We start from the raw sequence: 19377 nt of genomic DNA, 5'->3' as shown, positions 1-19377 counted from the left end.
GTTCCAAAGAAAGTGGTATGCCCTGTGGGGCAAAAATAAACAATTTTGGAACCATTCATGGGCTACCAGCAGGAACTTCTTAATACCTAATTTGGTACCACAAAAGAGGAGAGGAGAAGCTGAATGAGGAATTGGAAATATACTGTATTTTTTTTAATATGAAGAAAAAGCAATGTGAGGAAAGAGACCCTGTATTATTAGCAACTTCTGGTTGTCCATCTGTTGGCTTGGAGGAAATTAAGAATAAAATACAGGTATACCTTGGAGATATTGTGGGTTTGGCTCCAGACCACCACAATAAAGCAATATCACAATAAAGTAAGTCAGATTTTTTTTTTGTTTCCAAGTGCATATAAAATTATGTTTACAATATACTGTAATCTCTTAAGTGTGCAATAGCATTATGTCTAAAAAAAAAAAACCTAGGTACATACCTTAATAAAAATACTTTATTGCTAAAAAATGCCAACCATCATCTAACTTTCAGCGAGTTGTCATCCTTTTGGTGGTGGAAGGTCTTGCCTTGATGTTGATGGCTGCTGACCGACCAGGGTGGTAGTGGTTGAGAGTTGGGGTGCCTATGCAATTTCTTAAGACAACAGTGAAGTTTGCCACATTGATTGACTCTTCCTTTCATGAATGATTGCTCTATAGCATGTGATGCTGTTTAATAATGCATTTTACCCACAGTAGGGCATATTGGAAGCAGCAAAAAGGAGAATATACATTTCTGAAAAACATAGTAAGGTGCAGGAGGGGAAAATCGAGAAAAAATGAACAAAAGGAAATGGAAACTAACCAAGTGTTTAAAAGGAATGGAGAGCCAATGTTAGATGTGACACATGGATGAAAGGGAGTAATTGTTGTTGAAGAATAAAATTCACATAATTGAATGTAATATTTAAGGATGTTTTTCAAGGAAGCTGTTCAGAAACAAATGCAGACTTGAATCTGCAGATTGAGAGGCACATCAGTGAGCCAGGAAAAATTTGCATGGAACAATTAACATGAAGACACAATCCAAAAAATGAATGAATGAATGAATGAATGAATGAATGACTACATAATCTACTAATGTTATTGGACTGAAAAAACAAAAACCCAACATATGAGGGAGAGAAATACTGGCTTCAGAATTTTTCTCAGAAAAGTACCAGAAGACAGTGGAGAGCGGTATTTGTAAAGTCCTCAAGGACAAAAAGTATGACCCAAGAATTGTATATCTAGCCAAACTGTTGTTCAAGGGAAGAGGCAACAGACATTTTTGAACAAGAAACTTAGAAAATAGAATTTTTCTGATGCCTTCTTGAGAAATTACTAGAAGACAGACTTTTTAGCTAACCAAGTGATAAATATAGCAAAAAACCCAATCCTGAATCCATAGGATTAATGTGGACATTACTATTCTAGGGAAATTTATCATGTTATTAATAATGTTAATGTAAATACTATATGACCCAAAAGAACGGGATTATAAAGAAGAGAGATAGTATGAAGAAAAGAAAACCTGGAATCTAGAAAATAGGTGACCCAACACAGAAGAGCTTCATGAGGAACTACCAGGATGTCATTTGTGCACCAAAGCTAGAATCTAGGGAGTTTTCCAGGGGAAAAGAAAAGGAACTGATTTGTTTGAGCATATAGAAAATATTATTCAGTGGTGTGTCACAATGATGTTAGAGCATTTGGGAAAAAATACTGATAGGTGTGCTTAAAGCAAATTGAAGAGGCAGTTATCAGCTCTAGAAAAACAAAATAGTTGTACAGGAAAGGAATTGTGATCTTACTATTTGCTTAGAAATTGATACTTATTGTATGGCTCTAATATTTTGAACTTATTGATTTAACCAGATGTTGGAGGGGAGGAAAGTTGTATGTGTGAGAAGAATCACTAAAATCTTCATTATGGTGAAAAATATAGTTAATATTGATAAGTCAAGAAGAACTAACACCTCTTCTACCATAAAGAGAAGATAATATATTTGATATCTAATATTGATATGTTAAGAAGCACCAGTATAGGGGCACCTGGATGGCTCAGTCACTAGAGCATGTGACTCTGGATTTCGGGGTTGTGAGTTCAAGCCCCATGTTGAGCGTACAGCTTACTTAAAAAAATATGCATATAAACATTTTATTTAGTAGGATGGAAACAGAGGAAAATGGTAAAAAAAAAAAATTGAGGATGGTAGCCTCTAGGACATAGAGAAAAATAGGGGTTTTCTGTCTTTCGCTGTGAAACTTATTTTAGTTCAATTTGACTTTTAAAAGTATACAATTGCAGGGGTGCCTGGGTGGCTCAGTCAGTTAAGCCTCTAACTCTTGATTTTGGCTCATGTCATGATCTCACCGTTAGTGAGATCAAGCCCCGCATCACCTCAGGCTCTGTGCTGACAACACTGAACCTGCTTGGGAATCTCTCTCTCCTTCTCGCTTTCCATCCTTCACTGCTTGTGCTCTCTTGCTCTCTCTCTCAAAAATAAACATTAAAAAAAAGTATACAATTGCAATATTTTTGTTATATTTTTATTTTAATTCCAGTATATTTAACATTGCAATATTTTGATAAAAATAAAAATATTTGGGGTGCCTGGATGGCTCAGTTGGTTAAGCATCCAGCTTCAACTCAGGTCATGATCACAAGGTTTGTGAGTTTGAGCCCCACATCAGATCCTCTGTCTCCCTCTCTCTCTCTCTCTGCCCTCCCCCTCTCAAAAATAAATAAACGTAAAAAATTTTTAAAAAATAACATAATGGATTATATAGCTTGTGCAGTGTGCACAGAAAGGCATGTAAAGATATTCACTGAACCATTGTTAATGGTATTTAAAAATTATAAATCTAAATGTCCATTGATAGAGGACCTATGTAGCAGCTTAAAATAGCAGTATGTGTGTGTGTGTTGAAATGGAAAGCTCTTTAAAACATATTAGGGAAAAGTTTATGTTATAATAACACATATGGCATTTCATTTATATTACAGTAAAGACAAAGCTATATTTTTCTGTGTAGAAAAAAGTCTGGAATGATATAACAAACTGATAACTTTTACCTTTACTTTTTACCTTAAATACTTTTGTACTTTTTTTTTTTCAAGAAATATGTGGCATGTATTACTTTTTAATTAAAATGAATAACTATAGAAGCATCTGGGTGGCTCAGTCGGTTAAACATCCGACTTCGGCTCAGTCATGATCTCACAGCTTGTGGGTTCGAGCCCTGAGTCAGGCTCTGTGTTGACAGCTCAGAGCCTGGAGCCTGCTTCGGATTCTGTCTCCCTCTCTCTCTGCCCCTCCCCTGCTCATGCTCTCTCTCTCTCTCTCTCTCTCCCTCTCTCTCTCAAAAATAAAACCATTAACAAAAAAAATTTTTTTTAATGAGTAACTACATAGGCTATGTTCATGGAGACACGAGAAGCAGGGCCCAGCTCCTGTAGCCACCACATTGTTGACAAACTACACTATTTTTAGCAGATTATTGTTATGTCTTGTTTTCTCAATCAGTAAATTCTGAAGAATTATTATCACACGTGTTTTGGGGATAAACCATTATACTGCTAGAGGTTTACAATATAGCTTTCAGAACTTACAAACCTGGGTTTAAAATGTGACTCCACTATTAACCTCTCTAAGATATTCATATTAGATATATCCTATTTCTCAGCGTTATTGTAAGAATTAAAAATGTAAAGAACTTAGTACATTAGCTAGCATATATTAAGAACTCCAAAAATTATAGGTATTCTTATCATTTTTCCTGAAAAGGAGATATAATTTTGTTACATTGATATTATTGTATTCAGAATGTATATGCAACAGCTTTTGACCTAATTAATATCCAGAAATAGTAATATGGATTACTAGAACCATTTAAGACGGTTCTACCTCTGGTTGTGTTTCAAAGGATAATTGTGCGTAATTTTAGTAAGTCCCTGCTTTCTTCAGACTGGTTGATTATTACAAAATATTGGTTGGGGTGCCTGGGTGGCTCAGTCGGTTAAGCCTCCAACCTTGGTTCAGGTCATGATCTCACAATTTGTGGGTTTAAGCCCCACATCAGGATCTGTGCTGACAGCTCAGAGCCTGGAGCCTGCTTCAGATTCTGTGTTTCCCTCTCCCTCTGCCCCTCCACTGTTCATGCCATGTCTCACTCTCAAAAATAAAAAAACATTAAAAAAAAACAAAAACAAAAACAAAAAACCTAAAATATTGATCGAGGTAGAATTCCTATTAAAAAGCCATACAGGGCAGTCTCTATCAAAATAACACCAGCATTCTTCACAGAGCTAGAACCAACAATCCTAAAATTTATATGGGAACCAGAAAAGACCCCGAATAGCCAAAGCAATCTTGACAAAGAGAACCAAAGCTGGAGGCATCACAATGCCGGACTTCAAGATATATTACAAAGCTGTAGTCATCAAGACAGTCAGTATGGTACTGACACAAAAACAGGCACTCAGATCAATGGAACAGAATAGAGACCCCAGAAATTGACCCACAAATGTATGGCTAACTAATCTTTGACAAAGCAGGAAAGAATATCCAATGGAATAAAAGACAGTCTCTTCAGCAAATGGTGCTGGGAAAACTGGACAGCGATGTGCAGAAAAATGAGCCTGGACCACTTTCTTAAACACCATACACAAAAATAAATTCAAAATGGATGAAAGACTTAAACCTAAGACAAAATCCTCAAAATCCTGGAGGAGAAAGCAGGCAAAAACCTCGTGACCTCAGCCACAGCAACTTCTTACTCAACACGTCTCCGGAGGCAAGGGACACAAAAGCAAAAATGAACTCTTGGGACCTCATCAAAATAAAAAGCTTCTGCACAGCAAAGGAAACAATCAGCAACCGATGGAACGGGAGAAGATATTGGCAAACGACACATCAGATAAAGGGTTAGTATCCAAAATCTACAAAGAACTTACCAAACTTAACACTCAAAAAACAAATAATCCAGTGAAGGAATGGTCAAAAGACATGAATAGACACTTCTTCAAAGAAGACATCCAGATGGCCAACATGAAAAAAATGCTCAACATCACTCATCATCAGGGGAATACAAAGCAAAACCACACTGAGATACCACCTCACACCTGTCAGAATGGCCAAAATTAACAACTCAGGCAACAACAGATGTTGGCAAGGATGCAGAGAAAGAGGATCGCTTTTGTACTGCTGGTGGGAATGCAAACTGGTGCAGCCACTCTGGAAAACAGTATGGAGGTTCCTCAAAAAATTAAAAATAGAACTACCTTACAACCCAGCAATTGCACTACTAGGTATATATCCAAGGGATACAGGTATGCTGTTTTGAAGGGACACATGCACCCCAATGTTTACAGCAGTGCTATCGACAACAGCCAAAGTATGGAAAGGGCCCAAATGTCCATCAACGGATGAAAGGATAAAGAGGATGTGGTACATATATACAATGGAATATTACCCAGCAATCAGAAAGAATGAAATCTTACCATTTGCAACTATGTGGATGGAACTAGAGGGTATTATGCTAAGCGAAATTAGAGAAAGACAAATATCATAGGACTTCACTCATATGAGGACTTTAAGAGACAAAACAGATGAACGTAAGGGAAGGGAAGCAAAAATAATATAAAAACAGGGAGGGGGACAAAACATAAGAGACTCAAATATAGAGAACAAACAGAGGGTTACTGGAGGGGTTGTGGGAGGGGGGATGGGCCAACTGGGTAAGGGGCACTAAGGAATCTACTCCTGATATTGTTGTTCTATATGCTGACTAACTCGAGTGTAAATTAAAAAGTAAATACATTATTTATTTTTAAAAAGTGAGGCTCAAAAAGTTAAAAACAAAAAACAAAAAAACAAGCCATACAGGGGCACCTGGGTAGCTCAGGTGGTTAAGTGTCAGACTCTTGATCTCATCTCAGGTCTTGATCTCAGGGTTGTGAGTTCAAGGCTCACACTGGGCTCCACATGGGGCATGAAGCCTACCAAAAAAAAAAAAAAAAGCCATACATGCTTTTGAAATTTAAATACATTATTTTTTAGTGAGAAGAGCTAAAGTCTCTAATACAAACATTTATTTGAGCATGCACAATTTATTTGAGTTGGCAACAAAAGTGTAAATATGACCATAATTCCTGTTTGCCAATGGTTATCACCCATTTACTGATGCTAGACTGTTTCATAGCCTACATGTAAGATTTCAATATTGTTATGTGGAATACTCTTTCATAAATATACTGATTTCCTAGTCTTATGGAACATTCATTGTAAGGAGTTAGGGAATGGCTTAAACATATATAAATCAGAAAAAGAGAAGTTTATTCATTCAGCAAAGTTGATCACTGTGTGTCGGGCACTTATCTGGGCATTGGGCATCAATCACCAAAAACAGATAAAAATGTCTTCAGTTAAGTGGGAAGAGGAGTGGAGACATAAACAATAAACATAATAAGAAACGCATGTAAAATACTAGAAAAGTAAAAGGCTATGCAAAAAGGAAAAGATTTATAATAGTGAGAGGAATTACAAGTGCAAGGAGGAGAGGAAGAACCATCAAAGGAGACTGAGAAGACAGAACCCTAAAAGTTACATAAGAGAGTATGATGATCTAGAAGACTAGAGAAGAAAGTATATCAAAGAGGGAATGATGAACATTTAGATGGCAGCAGTCACTTAGCAGCTGCTAAATGGGTCGGACCTGAGAAGAGAGTATAGGATTTAGCAACAGGAAGGTCACATTGGTGGTATTTTCAAGCTTTTCAGTAAACTTATGCTATTTAATTCCTTTTGGTCATGGAGAAAGGATTGACAAGAAAGATAGTTAATGCTAAACTCTCTTCTTTTTGTGGTCTTGTGGAACTAGTGGTAGTTTGACCTTGTGTAAGTATGTAGCATCTAGATTGCTTTTCACAGAAAACTTAGGATACTGTTGTTTTTGCTTGAATGTCAACCTGGTCAGTGTGAACAAGTGGTTGTTAAGATTACACTAATAGCAGCAGTAGGGAATGAAATTTCTCTTGTGAGAACCCCATACTCAGAACTGCAGGAACTAGTCATTTGGAAGGTAACATTATTTAGATTCAGAAAAGCTAACTAAGAGAATCTGTGATGTGTGGGCATTACAGTCCGTTGACTGCAGGTGGCATTCCTTGAGGTTGCTATAGAAAGAAAGAAAATAGCTTTAAAGAGGGAAAAATTCAGCCCTGATTTTAATTGTTTGGTCCACTAAGAAAAAGAATACCAAGTCAGGTGGAAACTTTGCCTTTAAACATTTTTAGTTTAATGTGTTATTCTAGATTTAGAATACATATGATTAACTTGTGGGGGGTGGTGGCGGTGATCAGAAATTCAACATTTAAGTGCTGTCACCCTAGCAAGGGTATACTCAGTAGATAGAATCATCATAACATGTGGGCTGAGATGAGGCTGTTCTAGACGAGTCTCTCAAAGTTAATTGATGGAAACTTCCCACTTTCCAGAATGTTTATTACCTTAGCAATTCTATGCCACGACTGCTGGAACACAGCTGTGGGTGCTATGCCAACGCCCACGTTGCCAGTGTCAGGAAGGATGTACTTTTAAACCTCTAATTTATCTAATAATGTCTTTAGTGATTTGTGTAGGTTTGGCATTGTGATGAAAATGCTTCCTAGCCTGGTTTATAATGAGAATTCAGTTTGCAGCCTTAAAATGTATATTGTCTTAACATGCATGTGGAAGGTACTAACAAATCAACTTAGAAAAAGATCTGACTAAAATACTGTCCTGTCCATCTAACAGGATTTATCTACCCATAATATTTGAAAATGAATGCAAATTAAATGTTTTTATGCCATAGTAACTTTTTGTGGGTTCTGTTCTGTACCAAGATGGCAATACACAGTGCTAGAAGGGAGCTACCTTTCAGATTCAATTCCAGTCTGACTCCTTTTCTTTTCTCTAATGGAAAATGTGAATTGGACTCATCAAACTATAGAATGGAGGTATAATGAAAAGCTCTTGTAAATAAATATATTTAAAATGTTTTAAATTTATTTTTGAGAGAGAGAGAGCACGAGCAGGAGCAGAGGAGGGACAGAGAGAGAGGGGAACAGACGATCTGAAGCAGGCTCTGCGCTGACAGGAAGACATGGCACTCGAACTCAGAAAACCGTGAGATCATGACCTGAGCTGAAGTCAGAGGCTAAATGGACTGAGCCACCCTGGCGCCCCTCTTGTAAATAAATATTTTTAAAAAATTTTTAAGTTTATTTATTTTGAGAGAGAGCACGTGAGAACAAGCAGGGGAGGAGCGGAGAGAAGGAGAAACAGATCCCAAGCAAGCTCTGCACCATCAGTGAGGGGCTCAAACTCACAAAATGTGAGATCATTACCTGAGCTGAGATTGCGAGTGGGATCTTAACCAACTTAATCAACTGAGCCATGCAGGGCACCCCGTAAATAAATATTTTTAAAGAGGTAGGAAATAGTATTCTCTTGTTTGAAATATTAAGCTTCATAACCAGTTGGTGACAATGTTATATTATGTTTACAGTATAGATGTGTCTGTAAGAAAACAAGCTATACAAAATCTGATGGATTCTTTCATAACTAGTGGATTCACTGCAAGAATTGATTATACAGTACAGTTTATGAAGCTTAATACAGTCTGGATTTCTGCCTTAAAATATGTAACATTGAGAAAGTCAGTATACACAGAAATTCAAATCTGCATCCATGTAGCATAACTAACATAAAGAGCTTTAATGAAGTGGCTTGTTTTATTTATGTGACTACACTTAAAAATTAAAATTAAATGGACCCCTAATTAATGATGTTTCAGCGTTGTTCAAAGGCTTGTGTATAGTTTATATATGACTTAGATAAAAACTAGACAAAGATTTTATTTTTATCTGTGAATACAAAAAGTATGTACTTTGATGCCTAAAGCAAACAAGAAAGTAATAAATTGGTATTTGACTTTAAGTGAGCCAGTCTCCTGGGGCGCCTGGGTGGCTTAGTCACTTAAGTGTCCAACTTTTGGTTTCAGCTCAGGTCATGATCTCACAGTTTGTGAGTTCGAGCCCTGCATCAGGCAAAACCTGCTTGGGATTCTCTGTTTCCCTCACTCTGCACCTCCCCCATTCACTCTCTCTCAAAAAAAATAAACTTAAAAAAAATTTTTTTTAAATAAAAGAGCCAGTCTCCCAAAATGACACACACTGCAAAAGTTAAAAATTTTCTAACCATACTCTACTTTAGCAATGCTCTCAAGATAATAACATTTGTAATCTCAGTTCCCTAAACTGCCTTGAGTACTGGCCTTCCTCTGATATTTGCTATGCAATACATTTGCCAAACTTTGAGACCTGTATGAGCACTGTATATGCTTCTTTCAAGGGTTGTATAAGAAATGGTAAAAGAAAGCAGTTTTGCTATGTTATTATCATGTTAGTCACTCTGGATAATTCTCTTAAAAATGACAAGCTCTAATGATAAGTTTTTATTTGACTTGTATCAAATATTCTTTGATGTGACTATGTTTTAAAATATATTTGCAATTCTGATTTTTCAGAAATAATCACTTTCACTTCAGAGTCAAAATCATAAGAACTTATTCACGCTAAGTGTTATAGCTTTTTGACAGGTAGAAGTAGCTGATGTGGGTGAAGCGTCTAGCTTGATGTTTTATATCTAGCTATTAGTCAGCTAATCCTCCTTCCTACTTCACTGAAAATATTTTCATTCTGTCTGACAAAAAGTAAAAAATTACATTAACTGGGACTAAAAATGTATTGCAGATGACACATTAATGAGACTAATGGTTCTTGCCTTATTCTTTAAAGTTTTCATATTCTTACCTTTGGTGAGCCTCCTAGATCCTAGATATTTTAATAATTACACAAAAGATATCCTTTTTCTTGGCAGGGGAGGAATTATAGGGAATAAGATTACAATAAAAGTTTTAAGGTAATTTTAATATAAATTTGAAACAAAAGGACCAAGTAAATCTTCTAAGTATATATTAAATTCCACTTATGCAAAATATTTGGATGTGACTGGCTAAAATAAAGCATGATAGAAAAGTAAAGTCAAGCAATGCTAACAAAGAGGTTATTTAGGTCTATGGAGAAAAATTTTGACTTATCAAGAAAAATTCAGTTAACTTGGCATGAAAGAAGAAATGGTAATATGGCTTATAAAACATTTGGATTTCAAGGGATGCCATCAGTTTATTTCATAATTGTTAAAGGGCAGTGGCTTCCAAAAAAATTTTTTTTATCACAATCAGGATTCAGTATATACTTATGTATGTTTCCAGAATACATACTTAGCCTTACCTCATGTACCCTATCTCCTTTTTTAATTTTTAGATTATTTTTTATTTTATTTTTTAAAATTTACATCCAAGTTAGTTAGCATATGGTGCAACAATGATTTCAGTAGATTCCTTAATGCCCCTTACCCATTTGGCCCATCCCCCCTCCCACAACCCCTCCAGTAACCCTCTGTTTATTCTCCATATTTAAGAGTCTCTTATGTTTTGTCCCCCTCTGTTTTTATATTATTTTTGCTTCCCTTCCCTTATGTTCATCTGTTTTGTCTCTTAAAGTCCTCATATGAGTGAAGTCCTATGATATTTGTCTTTCTCTAATTTCGCTTAGCATAATACCCTCTAGTTCCATCCACATAGTTGCAAATGGTAAGATTTCATTCTTTCTGATTGCTGGGTAATATTCCATTGAATATATGTACCACATCTTCTTTATCCATTCATCCGTTGATGGACATTTGGGCTCTTTCCATACTTTGGCTGTTGTCGATAGCACTGCTGTAAACATTGGGGTGCATGTGTCCCTTCAAAACAGCATACCTGTATCCCTTGGATATATACCTAGTAGTGCAATTGCTGGGTTGTAAGGTAGTTCTATTTTTAATTTTTTGAGGAACCTCCATACTGTTTTCCAGAGTGGCTGCACCAGTTTGCATTCCCACCAGCAGTACAAAAGCGATCCTCTTTCTCTGCATCCTTGCCAACATCTGTTGTTGCCTGAGTTGTTAATTTTGGCCATTCTGACAGGTGTGAGGTGGTATCTCAGTGTGGTTTTGATTTGTATTCCCCTGATGATGAGTGATGTTGGGCATTTTTTCATGTGTTAGTTGGCCATCTGGATGTCTTCTTTGGAAGACATGTCTATTCATGTCTTTTGACCATTCCTTCACTGGATTATTTGTTTTTTGGGTGTTGAGTTTGGTAAGTTCTTTATAGATTTTGTACCTATTTCCTTTTTTTAAAAAAAAAATTCTGGTCACAATTCATAAATTCATTTCATTAACCACTAATGGATCACAACCTATAATTTGAAAAATACTGATGAATAATAAGGATAGCTAATTTTATGATTTTTTTCCCTTCAAGACTTAGAATGTAAACATTGTCATTTTATCTGTTTCTAAACCACTCAACTACGTACTTTCTTGGCCTCACCTAAACCTTGCTATCACAAAAATTGCACTGGCTCCAAAATCCTATCCACAGGCATCCTGCTTTCAGGCTACAATATTTCGTTCTTCCAGGTTATGTGCCCAAGTGCTCCCAACTACAGTTGTTTCATTACATATAGATCACACTGATTTGCCACTTGTGTCTCTTCTTTCTTAGCCACTTTAAAGTCCAAGGTCTTGGGGCGCCTGGGTGGCTCAGTCGGTTGGGCGGCCGACTTCGGCTCAGGTCATGATCTCGCGGTCCGTGAGTTCGAGCCCCGCGTCGGGCTCTGTGCTGACAGCTCGGAGCCTGGAGCCTGTTTCAGATTCTGTGTCTCCCTCTCTCTGACCCTCCCCCGTTCATGCTTTGTCTCTCTCTGTCTCAAAAATAAATAAACGTTAAAAAAAAAAAAATTTAAAGTCCAAGGTCTAATGTTGTAATCACATGCTTAAAAGATAATAAATTTCCATGTCTCTTCTTCACTTTTTAATACTTACCTTGCAAAATCCCAAATCTTGACAAACTAGACAATTCTTTTTACCTACACATATTCCAACACATGAACATAGATGGAGAAAATCGTACAACCAAAAAGACTGGTTTCATTTAAAAATTGTCTCAAGCTTCCAACAGTCTCTTAGCACTGACAGTCCTACTCTCTTTTTCATACTACATTCTCATCCCTCCTGCTGTGCATGTACTTTCTTTCTACCCTTACCACCCAGCTGATAACCTACCCCAATGATTCTCAAAGTGTTGTCCCTAGACCAGCAGCATGAACCTCATCTGGGAACTTGCTAGACATGAAAATTTTCAAGTCTTCAGATCTACTGAGTCAGAAACTCTAGGGATGAGACCCAGCAATCTGTGTTTTAACAAGCCCTGCAAGGTAACTCTGATGTCTGCAAAAGTTTGAGAACTGCTGATCTAACCTACCGTACTTCATTGAGAAGCCATGCTCTAGAATTTAAGCTCCAGAGGAGGGGTTATTTTTGTTTTTGTTTTTAATGTTTGTTTATTTTGAGAGAGAAAATGCATTAGTTGGGGAGAGGCAGAGAAGGAAGGAGAAAGAGAATCCCAAGCAGGTTCTGTGCTGTCAGACAGGCACAGAGCCTGACATGGGGCTCGATCCCACAAACTGTGAGATCATGACCCGAACTGAAATCAAAAATCAGACACTTAAACAACTGAGCCACCCAGGTACCCATTTTTTTAAAAAAATATAATTGACATACAATATTAGTTTAAGGTAAACCACACAGTGATCCAACAATTATATACACTATGAAACACTATACAAAATTACTACACTATTATTGACTGTATTCCCTATGCTGTACTTTTCCTCCCCATGACTTATTTATTTTATAACTGGAAGTCTGTCCCCCTTAATCCCCTTCATTTATTTTCCACACCTTCCTGTCCTCTGGCAACCACTAGTTTGTTCTCTGTATTAGTTTATTTCTGTTCTTTGTTCATTCATTTGATTTTTGGATTCCACATAGAAGTGAAATCATATGGTCTTTTTTTCTGACTTATTTCACTTAGGTTCATTCATGTTATCTTGAAAGGCAAGATTTCATTATTTTTTATAGCTAGTATTCAATTGCATATAAACTACATAATTCTTCATCCCTCTGTGGATGGACATTTAGGTTGTTCCCTTACCTTGGCTATTATAAATAGTGCTGCAATAAACATAGGAAGGCATATATCTTTTTGAATTAGTGTTTTTGTTTTCTTTGGGTAAATAACCAGAGGTGGAATTACTTAGTTGTATGGTATCTCTGGTTTAATTTTTTGAGGAACCTTAATGCTGTTTTTCATAGTGGCTACACCAACTTACATTCCCGCCAACAGTGTATGAGGGTTACAAAGGCAGGAGTTGTCTTTTTTGGTCATTTATATCCTGAGTGCCAGAATGGTTCCTGGAACACTGTAAGCCTCAATAAGTTACTGTTGAATCATACCTTTAGATGGGAATACTCTTATTTCCTACTAAGAAGTCTAGAAGCCTACCTGCATCTGTACCCATTTTCTTCCTTCCTTCTCCAACTGGTGAAATGTGCCTCATGCTATCAAAGGTCAGCATTATCAGATATGAATTAGATCTCATCTCTTCTTGCCTTCTCAGGAACTTTGCTCCTTTGGTCATCCCCTGTGTCCTACATTATCTATCAGCCTTTCTCTACTAGATCATTTCCTTTAATATACAATCAGATTCTACACCATTCTAAAATAAGAACAGACTCCCTCTCCTCATATGCCCTTTCAGTTACTGTCCCATTTCTGTTTGCCTTCACTGCCACACTTCCTTGCTTTCCATTTCTAATCTTATTTTCACCTCCACTATTCAGTGGTTCTTAACAAAGTCAGTAATTTTTTAAACATCTTTATTGAGATATAATTCACATACCATAAAAGTTACCCATTTAAAGCGTACAATTCAATGGTTTTCATACATTCAGAAGTGTTTAATCATCACTACAATCCAAGATTTAGAATATTTTCTTCACTCCCAAGAGAAACTTCCTACCCATCAGCAGTTACTCCCTACGCACCTCACCCCTCTGCCCTAGGCTACCGCTACTGTACTCTGTTTCTATAGATTTGCCTATTCTGGACTTTTCCTTTGAATGGAATCATAGAGTGTGTGGTCTTTTGTGACTGGCTTCTATCACCCTAATGTTTCCAAGGTTTATCCACATTGTAGCATGTATGTATACTTTATTCCTTTTATGGCTGAATAATAATCCATTGTGTGAATATACTGTCTTTTATTTATGCATAATCAGTTGATGGACAGTTGGTTGTTTATGCTCTTTGGCTATTATGAATAATGGTGCTATGAACATATACAAGTTTTTGCGTGGTTACTTCTCTTGGCTATATACCTATAAGTGGAATTGCCTGGCTATATAATAACTTAAGCATTTTAAGGAACTGCTAAAGCAGCTGTACTAGATACCAGAAATATTGTTGTAGCTTGTTTTAGAAAAACAATCTGCCATAGTCTGTTCTGGCCACACAATTCACATCCTTCACACATGCAAAATACACTTGCCCCCTCCCAAGAAGGTCTCCCAAAGTTCCATTTCTTAATGGCATCAGGCTCAGGCTTGAAGTTTAGAAACTCAGTGAGGTCAGGTGCAGATGAGATTCCTTGGGTACAATTTCTTGATGACAGCTCCTGGAGTATAGTTCCACTTGATATGAAAACATGGTGACTAAAGAAGCAAACTAGGGGCGCCTGGTTGCTCAGTCAGTTAAGTGTCTGACTTTGGCTCAGGTCATGATCTCACGGTTTGTGAGTTCAAGCCCTGCATAGGGCTCTGTGCTGATGGTGCAGAACCTACCTGGGATTCTCTCTCTCCCCCTCTTTCTGCCTGTCCCAGTTTCTCTCTCTCTTAAAACAAGCAAATCTTAAAAAAAAATTAAAAAAAGAAGCAAACTATACAACCTTCCCATAACTACCCAAATACAATGGTGAGGCTTGAGATACCCTTCCTATTCCACAAGAGGCAATACTCTTTTTATAATCTCTTCCTATGTGGTATGTTCTTCTACAGTTTTAAATACCATCCATACAAGGGTGCCTGGCTGGCTCAGTTGGTTAAGTGTCTGACTCTTGATTTTGGCTCAGGTCATAAGCTCATGCCATGGTTCATGAGTTAGAGCCTGGCATTGGGCTCTGCACTGACAGTGTGGAGCCTGTTTGGGATTCTCTCCCCCCAACTACCCCGTCCATTTCCTGCTTGTACACATGTACACTCACGCTCTCTCTCTCAAAAAAAAAAAATAAAAATAAAAGAATAAAAAGCAACTTAAAAAAAAAAAAAAACCATCCGTACATTCATGGCTTCTGAATTTCCTGACATATCTGAGTTCCACGCTAGAATATCTAATAACTATTTGATACCTTTAACTAGGATATCTCACAGATATTTCCAATTTAACATGCTAAAATTAACTCTTACTTTCTTCTTCACCCTTTCCTCCCAGAAACCTGTTCTTTTCCTGGTTTCTCCATCTAGGGGAATGATGCCACATTCACCTAGTTGCTCAGTCCAAAACCCAGGACTCAGTCTCAATTCTTTTCTCTGACCTCTGTATTCCAGTAATCAGCAAGTTCTGTATTTTCTTTCTCCAGATTATACTCTTTTTTTCAATCTCACCTGGATTACAACAATCTTGTTATTGGACACCATTCTTTATTCTTGCTCCTTTTGGATTTCCATTGGTAGTCAAAGTCATATTTTAATTAATATGTCTGGTTATGGCATGCCCTTGCTCACAGTCTTCAGTGACTTCCCACTGCACTTTGAGTAAGATCTGAATTCCTTTCCATGGTCCAAAAGGTTCATATAACTGGCCATTGCTTGTCGCTCTGACCTTATTCCCTGCCATCTTTCCTCCTTTTCCACTATCTTCATCTTCTCTGGGCTTTTCTCAGTTCCTCAAACATCCCAAGCTCTCAGAAGGGATCTGTACACATGGTACTTTCTCTGCCTGGAATATTCTCTCCCAACTTCCCACACCCACAAAACTGAATCTTTCCTGTTCTTTAGGAATAGATTCCTGAATCTATTGGAATCCAGGAATCCAAGGTACAGATTCCTGACCATTCTAAGTAGGTATCCCCCTCTTTATTTTCTATCACTGTAACCTGTTTGTTTCTTTTATAAAACTTATCCCAATTTTAACTATTTGTTTACTTATTTATCATGTCTCCCTAACTAGATTATAAGCCCTACTGAGTCAGAGGTCATGTCTGTGTTATTCACCATTGTATACCCAATTCCAAGGCAGAATGCCTAGCACGTAATATACACTCAATAAATATGTGTTGAACAGTGTTTAAAGATATAATTTTGTTTTGAGATAAATATATTAATACTAAGTAATTATTAATGTTAAATGGATTATTTCCTAATTCTTACTGAAATAGCCTTTCTCTTTCAGTAATTGCCCTTCCTTTTTGGCTGCTGCTTTAGCCAGAGCCACATCAGACGAAGTCCTTCAGAGTGATCTTTCTGCACATTATATCCCAAAGGAAACAGATGGCACAGAAGGAACTGTGGGTGAGTACCTTTCTACATTATTCGCTTAAAAATATTAAAATATGGGGCGCCTGGGTGGCTCAGTCAGTTGAGTGTCCAACTCTCGATTTCAGCTCAGCTCATGGTTTCATGGTCATGGGATGGAGCCCCATGTCAGGCTTTGTGCTGAACATGGAGCCTGCTTGGGATTCTGTCTCTCTCTCTGCCTCCTGTGCTCACATGTGTACTCTCTCTCTCAAAATAAACTTTATATATATATTAAAATCTTCTCATGTGTAGTGACACACAGAAAATGTCTACACAACATGAAATCTAATTCTTTATGCACTTACTGATTTTAGCAGAAGAAGAAGAAAAAAATGCAAAATTATATATATTTCAAACTAGTCAATAAAAGGAGGGAAAAAGAAAAAATACAGGTGTATTTTGAAAATATGTGACAATAATTGGAGCAAGAGACTGCCCTAACAAAATATTATCATAAATAATGCCTGGGTAAATGGAAAGAGTAAAGTGAGAAGTGTGAAGACACAACAGAAAAGATGAGTGAGTGAGGGGAGAGAGAGTTTGAGCAAAACCTATTTAAAACTTTTCACTTACCTTTAAGAATCCAAGTGAAAAATCATATAAAAATTCAAGAAATCAGTTGTAACATAACTTCTCATTCATTATATTAAATTTTATTTCTACCAATAAATAAACAGAGTTCTTTATGACAACTATGTAACGTGATTTAATTGCATGGATCACTGGGCATCTTTTTTCCAGGCAAATTAAGAGGTTTTATTTTTGAAGGAAGGCCTATTTTATTAACATATTATGCTTATACATATTTGCCAGGCTCTAAAGAAATACCTATTTTCTTATAAATTAGGAATTACTACTCAAAATCATTAAGGAATTTTATTTTTTTTAACTTTTTTTTAACGTTTATTCATTTTTGAGAGAGAGGGAGCACAAGCAGGGGAGGAGCAGAGACAGGGAGACACAGAATCTGAAGCAGGTTCCAGGCTCTGAGCTGTCCCCACATAGCCTGATGCGAACTCACAAACCATGAGATCATGACCTGAGCTGAAGTTGGATGCTTAACTGACTGAGCCACCTAGGCGCCACCCCCCTTTTAACTTTTTTTTTTAAGGAATTTTAATATTTCATTTTATTCCAACTTAAGCATTTGCCTTTAAACATGGTGCATAAGGAGCAAAGCATATATTAATGAATCAGAGTAGCTAATCCCAGAGAACTTGAGGCAGATATAAAAGTAAACATTTCTGTTCTTCCTTTATCTCTCTAGATCATTTTTGACAGAAAATTGGCAAGAAAGGAATTCCTCTTCTTGTTTTTACTGAGAGTAATTGATTCACTTGGAACCAAATTGTTCCAGAGACAACTTGGATGGAATTCCTGTTACAAAGCATTGGTCTTTCCTCTGTTACTGATGCATGAAGTAAAAGCCCTGTAATGAAAAGATGAGGGAGATTAAATTCTGCTTCACTGCAGCCTGGGTGATGGCTGACTCAGTTCCAGCTCAGTACAGTGACATTAACGACTAATGAGTAATTTACAGCTGCGAGGGGGTGGATTGCTACTTTGGACAATTTTCTCTTTTTCACACCCTTTTTTATTTTATTTTTCCATTTCAAGCAGCAATTATACATACTGATGTTCTACACTCCCTGCAGAAGGAAAATACTTAACGTAGCAAGATTGAAGTGTTGCCCTGCATGCCTATTTTGGAAGAATATTTGGAACCCCCATAAGATAGCAAAAGTGAAATGGTGGTATCATTGGTAGTTCTGATTTTATGTTTTTTCAATAGATTACCCAGTAATGTCTCCAGGCCATGGCTGTGATTCAGAATGATCTGTTGTAATCTAACTATTTGCAAGTCCCTAATCCTTTTAACCCAAATCACTCAGTGTGAACTGCTGCTGAGGAGAATCTCTACAGGGCATATTGTGTTTATCCACACATTAGAGTGGGAAATGAGCTTACTGAGTAAGGTCTGCTGTCACTGGATTACAGGCACTCAAGTCCCCAATGAAACGCCATTGTCTCTCCTCTTAGTTGTTTCCAAAAACAGACTTAAAAAAAATCCTTAACCTAAAAGTTTGTCACCCATAGCAAAATGTTTGCTAAATGACCTTGTGTGTCTCTTGGTACAAATTTAGTTTGGCGGATGTAACGCCTATCCAGACAACCTAAAATCTATTTAAAATATCCCAGTGTAAAAATTAAACACAAGAAGGGGAAAATGATCACTAATACTGAGGAAATTAAAAGAATTATGAAAATTTTGTGTAAATAAACCTGAAAACCTGGGTATTTTCTAGAAAAATACAAGTTAACAAACTTTACCTAAGAAGAAAGAGATTGAGAAGATTGCCCAGGAGCAGTCTTCCAAAAAGGAGAAAGAATAGATGATTCTACAGGTGAACATTTTCAAATGATCAAAGACAGATAATTCCAATGTTTCTTAGAATGAATTATCCAATTGCACAAAGAAGGAAAATTTGTAAACCATAACACCGATAACCAAAACTTGCCTGAAACAAAACTAAAAAACGATATGAGGGGTCAGTCTTAGTAATCAATGTAAAAAATCTTAAGTAAAATACTTGTATATTGAGTAAAATAGTTAATTCATTCAATGTGTATTTTCTTGAGGCCTGACCATATGCTTAGCATGTGCTGAAGAGACCATAAAACAAAAATAATAGGAAGCCTGTTAGCATAATTTATATATTAATAGGTCAAAAGAAAAACAGCAGAATAATCTCAAAAGATGCCCAAAGAAGCATTTGATTAAATTCAATTATCCATTCCTAATTTTAAAAATATACTTAATAAAGTAGAA

The 19377-nt window shown here is 36.7% G+C and overlaps 1 protein-coding gene across 1 annotated transcript in view; it reads left to right on the top strand.

The window, feature by feature from the left end:
- Window positions 1-19377, top strand: part of PPM1E (protein phosphatase, Mg2+/Mn2+ dependent 1E) — a 213393-nt gene that overhangs the window by 174564 nt on the left and 19452 nt on the right. Inside the window, exon 2 of the mRNA XM_042966061.1 lies at window positions 16423-16541. Coding sequence (XP_042821995.1) covers window positions 16423-16541 — 119 coding nt within the window. The remainder of the gene's footprint in view (window positions 1-16422; window positions 16542-19377) is intronic.

Source organism: Panthera tigris, chromosome E1, assembly GCF_018350195.1.
Source record: "Panthera tigris isolate Pti1 chromosome E1, P.tigris_Pti1_mat1.1, whole genome shotgun sequence".
Lineage (NCBI taxonomy): Eukaryota > Metazoa > Chordata > Mammalia > Carnivora > Felidae > Panthera > Panthera tigris.
The sequence above is the reverse complement of the archived record's forward strand: the minus strand, read 5'-3'. Positions and strand labels throughout refer to the sequence as shown.